Source organism: Anopheles coustani, chromosome 2 (genome assembly GCF_943734705.1).
Source record: "Anopheles coustani chromosome 2, idAnoCousDA_361_x.2, whole genome shotgun sequence".
Taxonomy (NCBI): Eukaryota; Metazoa; Arthropoda; class Insecta; order Diptera; family Culicidae; genus Anopheles; species Anopheles coustani.
The window spans coordinates 22,446,339-22,452,714 of record NC_071289.1 but is presented as its reverse complement, the minus strand read 5'-3'; the positions used below and the strand labels follow the sequence as shown (position 1 = coordinate 22,452,714).

The 6,376-nt window shown below is 45.3% G+C and overlaps 2 protein-coding genes across 3 annotated transcripts; one reads left to right on the top strand and one right to left on the bottom strand.

Annotated features, from left to right (window-relative positions):
* The first annotated feature begins 706 nt into the window (after positions 1 to 706).
* Positions 707 to 2,617, top strand: LOC131266771 (GPI transamidase component PIG-T). Its single transcript, XM_058269407.1, has 2 exons — positions 707 to 896; positions 974 to 2,617. The coding sequence occupies exons 1-2, from the start codon at positions 725 to 727 to the stop codon at positions 2,590 to 2,592; spliced, it is 1,791 nt and encodes a 596-aa protein (XP_058125390.1). The 5' UTR covers positions 707 to 724; the 3' UTR covers positions 2,593 to 2,617.
* Positions 2,618 to 2,675: 58 nt separating this feature from the next.
* LOC131266773 (cyclin-dependent kinase 9) lies at positions 2,676 to 6,209 on the bottom strand. Of its 2 annotated transcripts, XM_058269410.1 has the most exons (5): positions 5,494 to 6,209; positions 4,123 to 4,249; positions 3,930 to 4,014; positions 3,599 to 3,856; positions 2,676 to 3,516 (listed from the first exon to the last, which is right to left on the bottom strand). In XM_058269410.1, exons 1-5 carry the CDS (start codon positions 5,540 to 5,542, stop codon positions 2,830 to 2,832), a joined length of 1,206 nt encoding a protein of 401 aa, XP_058125393.1. In that variant the 5' UTR covers positions 5,543 to 6,209; the 3' UTR covers positions 2,676 to 2,829. The 2 variants fall into 2 exon arrangements, with proteins under 2 accessions (XP_058125393.1, XP_058125392.1); XM_058269409.1 differs by lacking the exon at positions 5,494 to 6,209 and having other exon boundaries at positions 4,123 to 4,381.
* Between the last annotated feature and the right edge of the window lie 167 nt (positions 6,210 to 6,376).

The window sequence follows — 6,376 nt, the reverse complement described above, 5'->3', positions numbered from 1 at the left end:
GTTGGTTTTGTGTCTCATTATTTTTACGTTGATAAATATAACATCCCAATTGGTTCACTACCATGCTGCATTGATTGTCTTACAAGACTGTCTTTGCAAGAAAACCATTAAACTTCTTAAAACCTCAGCGCTTTTTTTTAGACAATAGAATCCTCATAACCACAGAAAATTTGACTACAAAATTAAAAAAAAAAATTCAATGTTGCTTTATTGCGTCGATAAAATGTGTTCGTAACTTTTTACCGCACCTTTTTACGTACCTAATCAACCAGAAATAATAATTTTAGTCACGTTTTCGATTCCAAAAATTTAAAACCGTTGCTGTACTAAATTTGAAAGTTGATCTAGACAACCTGAATGTCATCTAAGTTGTGTCAACAAAAAAGGGCGTTTATACTAGTGGTGGGAATCCCCACAGGGATTTGAATCTTTCGACTCAAATCCATTAAGAGGTCGGAATCTCCAAACAATTTGTTATATCATTTGTTACATTCATTTGATGATTTATGTTCATGGGAATGATTTATGCTAGAATTAACGGACGGGGTATAAAAATAACGTACCGATGACATTTCCTCACTAATCTGATCCAATGCGTTGGGATCAGTGACGGGATCGAATCTTCGATGTTCATAATTCCGATTCTGCCAACACTAGTGTATGCATCAGCCGACAACTTTGTTGATAATCAATGTTTCGACGCCCAAAACGGCACTTGATATAAATGTGGAAACTCACATTTTACAGTTTTCTGGTCCTGGCCTGCAGCAAAGGCATCGTCAGCCAGTTTTCCGACATCTTCGACGAAGAGTTGTTCATCAAACCACTCCCGGATAGGTTTGTTTACAGTTACTTTCAGTTCACCACGCGATGGGAGTTGGGTAAAAATGATAGTTGTGAGTTAAAGTTTTATTGATAAAATGTACTTGTTAATTGCAAAACAATGATTTAAAATGATTTTTTCTTTTTCTAGTGCTTCACACAAACCTTGTTTCTCGTCCACTCGCGGAACTATTCCACCACTTCGGTGTGCAGGAGCTCCACCTGAGTTTCACCTACGGATTGTGGCGATACGAAAGCTGGGGCTACCCGGTAACGGATGCTGGTCCGGGAGCGGAAGTATGGGCCTGGTTCGATCCTACCACCGACCGCGCATCGATTGACCACCGATGGAAGATGCTTTGCGGGACGCTGTCGGGACTTTTCTGTGCATCGCTTAGCTTTATCGATCCAAGCAACACGTTCCAACCGGCCTACTCTCTACGACCACAAACGCATCACTTCCCCGGACAACCCGAGCCGATTCTACGCTATGCGGCCCTTCCGCGGGAAATAGTATGTACCGAAAATCTTACGCCCTGGGCCAAGCTGTTGCCGTGCCGCTCGCGGGAAGGTATGGTATCGCTGCTCGTCCCGGACAGTGTGTACGCAAGCAACTACCATTCGCTGGGGGTCCACATGCGTAAGCTGTGTGCTAATGCGGCCTGCAGCGAGTTCCAGCTAGAAGTGAAACAAACGGTCAACGTCGTACAGGATTTGCGACTGTTTGGTGGTCCGAATTGGTCCATCAGGAAGCTGTTCGGACAGGGTATGGAGGGCTCGTGTGCCCTAGCAACCACAAGCAATGTATACGTTGATGTTACGGACAACACCTATGACGTTTCCCAAAAGCCCGATGAAACGATTCAATCCGTTCGAGGAGGTGCCCGAACGGAACTGCACCGTTACGATGTGAAACAGTTCGAGGCCGTCATGGCAAAGGGTCGCCGGGCAATGTTCAACGTGGCGGTGATGGATAAACGTGATCCGAACGTTGTGATCGTGGCGGGCCCACCACCGATTTCGGCCAAACGGTTCATCCTGGGCGTCGGGCAGGAGCGTGGTAAAATCGTTACCCAAATCACCAACAACCACTGGGGTCCGCTGGATCTGGTTGTGTTCGAAAACATTCCCTGGTTCGTGCCAATCTATCTGCATACGCTAACGGTCCGCCATGGCGAGGGAAAGATCAAACCTGCCTTCCTACACTACACACCCGGCGTCCAACGGGAGCGTCCTTACGGGTTGGAGGTAGGGCTGAGAATTCCAGCACGAGCCACCGTCGAGCTGTCGATCGATTTCGATTACATCTTTCTCAAGTGGCAAGAGTACCCGCCCGATGCCAATCACGGACATTATATTCCTGCGTCGATCATCTCACTGCAACTCCCGTCCGCACGGAACTACACTTCCGTGCCACGTGAAGCGTCCCTCTTCCGGGAGTCGTTCAATGCAACTCAACTGTCCGGTTATTTCCTACAACTTCGCACCGAATCGCTGCTACTAACTCTCCCTACGCCGGACTTCAGTATGCCGTACAACGTGATCTGCCTCGCGTGCACTGTGGTGGCGCTCGCCTTCGGCCCAATACACAACATTTCGACCAAACGCATCGTGGCGAAGGGCAAAGAGACGGCCAAGACTTCGCTGAGCGGGAAGTTAAAACAATTTTTCCGCATAAAGAGCGACGAACAGAAGGAGCAGGAAGAGGAACAACGAGCCAAAGAGGAAGCCGCCAGTGCCGAAGATCTTAATGCACCGGATACGGAATAAAGGAGATCCTAGTCAGGAAGTGAGAGCGTGTTCATGTTTACAGTATTCGAAATAAATGAAAGAAATTACAAATAGGCTAAATATACTGTCGTACTGTACTGTTTATGTATTGAGAAATATTAAACGCGTGGCCTTAACGTACCACTAAGTCTTATATAGTCGATTATGCGTACAACGTCCCGGAATAAGCGTTGCCACAAAAAAAAAAATAAAATTAAAAGAAAAGACGGAGCCACCCTAGTATACTCTATCCTGGTAGCTATTGTCCTGCGGTTTGGCCTGCATGTTAACCATCTGCGGCTGATAGTGGCGGATGTGTCCCGGTCGTCTAGGCGGTGTCAGATACTCGAACATACTCTGCGTGTGTTGCGACAACATCTTGCTCAGATCGCACGGCATCGGATCGGTCCAGAAGAAGTCGTGGTTGAGGGCGGTATCGGCATCGATTCGCTTCTTCGGATCGAGCATCAGCAGATAGTCGAGCAGATCGATACCGTGCGGATCCTTGACGTACGGTCGCAGCCGCTCGCGCACCTTACGCTTGTGTCCGGGCGGCAGTTCCATCTTTTGGTACAGCTCCAGGTTTTCCACGTCCGGCCAGACATCGTTGGTGAAGGAACCGCACAGCTGCGAGATGAGAACGAGCTGCTGTTGCTCCGTGGCACCCTGCATGATCGGGGACCGTGTCCACATTTCCGCCATAATACACCCAGCACCCCACATATCCACCGGTGGACCGTAGTTCCGGTCACCGAGCAGAAGCTCCGGCGGTCGGTACCAGAGTGTGACGACGCGGTTTGTGTAGCGATTCGGGATGCCATTCTTCGATACGCTAAACGCACGCGCCAAACCAAAGTCGGCCAGTTTGAGGACACCGTTTTTGGTTATCAGTACGTTGGCTGCTTTCATGTCGCGATGAAGAATCTGATGAAAGGAAGAGCATATGAACCGTTGGGTTATGTTTGGCAGTTCTTTTTTACGGGTAAAGAAAAATTTCGGTAAATACCTTATTACTGTGAATGTAGTACAATCCGTTCAGCAGCTGTTGCATTACTTTTTTGATCTCTCCCAGGTTAAACTTTACGTTTATGTTCGACAGCAATCCGGCCAGATCGTGTTCGCAGAAGTCAAACACCAGGTAGAACGTAGAGCGATAGCGGTTGTGTACGGTGGCCTTTGTTCGACAAATTTCTATCAGGTTCACCACATTCTCGTGCTTCAGCAGCTGCAGGATCCGTATTTCACGGAGTGCCGTAATCGGGAACTAGCAGGAAACGTAGTAAAACAAACTCTTCAATTACTTCCACCCGCGCAGAAATGTGAAAACCAATGCTTACCCCTTCCTTTTCGTTTTCCATCAGCACCTTCTTGAGGGCGACAAACTTTTTGGTAGATTTTTTCTCCCTTGCCTTGAACACCTCGCTGATGGTTTGCCGGAAGTCACGAGCCCCAGGGAGGGGAAGGCAAATAATAGATCATTGGCGATAAGGAACGACCATCGGTACACCCAGCACCATCGAACCAACTCACCCGAATGTTCCCTGGCCAATTTTGGTCACCTTCTCGTACTTGCTCGACTCATCACAATACGGGAAGTCGTAGGTCTCGATGTACTTCTGCTTGTCGGCCAGGTTGAGCATGGTGGTCGACGTTGCCACTGGGCCACCACCACCGGTGTTGGAATGTTCGGCCCCACTCATGGTTAATCGAATCGTGTGAAATGCGAACCGTAAATACTAATATGTAGCACTTATTTTGGAAAAATCTCACGACGCAGTTGTGAACTTGATGAAATTGGAAACGAAAGAAAACATGAACCTTAATGACAGCTGTCAGACTGATTTAGATAGGTTTCGCGAAAGCGATCGAATATCAAAAAGGTCTAAAATTTAGATCATTTCGGTTTAGTACAAATCTAATAAATACAAAAATAACCGTTGCAAGACTGTCAGTATAAAATTCGAAGCTTGTTCTTTTTTGAGGATAGAAATAATGAGCCGAATGTTTACTTACAATTTACAATTACAATAAATACACGTTACATTTTTACACAATCAATATTTTATTTATTACGAATGATTTCAGCTTCATTTCTGGCTGTTTTGCATACTGCTCCGTCTTGGTGATGACAACACACAACGCTAAACCTGCGTGCACTACACACCATCGAAATCCTAAATCTAGCATAGCTTTGCCGTCCCTGCAATAACTCTAGCAATAAAGCTTCGTCTTGTTTTACTTCCACCCGTTCGCAATGCGTCTACAATTCCTTTTCGTTTGCTAAAAACAAACAGCTCAACTAGGCATCCGCACGATCCTGTCTACGATTCTCCTTAGCAAAAACGCGTTTGTTTAATGAAATTCTTCTCACTAGTACTATTCTTTCTTCTTTTCGATATATCGGAGGATTGGGAACGAGCACGAACAACATTTTTCCGTGGAACGTGTTTATCATCGGAGTGTATAAAAAACGGGATCTCCAAAAGGCATTTCAATACCAAAAAAGAGGGACACCACGGGTGGTATTTATATCGTAACGATGTGTTTTCCCTCTCGGATTCGATCGGTAGACGCGATACCACGAAACGAAACGTTAGCAGTGGAATGTTTTAGGATCTAATGAGGAAAATGTGTTCGATCGATTATTGTACTTTTATACTTTTTACCAGGTTCGTTGATAAAAAATGATTTTGTTTCGAATAGCTACGGGTTCTGGTAGAAGCATATTACTCTAAAAAAGCTGGAAACAATTTTCTCAAACGCTTTGAAGCTTACACAATTCCATACTATCGGGGAAATCTATGCTTTTCATAAATTTGAGCAGAACCCTTAATTCCTTGGTGCGGGTCAGTAAAACCATCAATTTTTTGAGCCGCATGTTAGTAATGCTCCTAGCAAAACGCACTGGGGACGTACCTTCTTTAACGGCACTCAAATTAAAACAAACCATTCCTAGTGCAATCAGTCGGTATAATCAACTATTTTGCGTCAACCATTCTCCAGTTATTCGCTATCATTTCGTGTGCCACACTACCTTTGCGTGCTGACGAAACCTGGGTTGGATGTTCAAGTATGACTATCCTTTCTCACCGGAGTAGTAATCCGTTTTGGTTGCAATACGCTTGTTTACGCTTTGTTTAACAAATGCAAATAACAGTTACGCAGATCGACTCTCTTGCCCTCTCCGTACAGCTTTCGTGACGAATTTTTCCTTCTTCCGTTTTTTTTCTGTCTCTAACGGGTTCATAATTTTTCGCTCCACTGAATGTTTGCAACAGCAATGAATAACATTTATCACAATATACAATATGTTTACGAACGATTCGCCTACACGTACGCCTGCCTGCCTGCCTGCTGTACACAGCGCTACTATTCGTCTATCTTGTTATTGAGTTTCCTCTCGTTTTGCGTGCTTTATTTAAATACCTTTTTTCCATTTTCATTGCTCCTCGCTGAACTACGGTACACGCCCCGTCGTACGAGGCGATTGAATCCGTTAAGAGTACGTCGATTAAATACGAATACATCTACGAAACACTTCCCGTCTACCAACAACAAACAGCTAATGGTGATGGTGGTGGCGGCGATGGAATTGATGTGGCGATTTTAAGTAGCAATATTGTTCGGTTTTTTTTTTTCTAACAAAAAAACACCCACGGTCACATGCCGGCCGATTACAGTTTTACCACGCATGTGAAGCGACCGACCAAAACGCGTTTAAAAAAAACAAACAAAAAATGCAGCTTGTAACACAACATTTTAAAATGGCTTACTTGTATGAGGA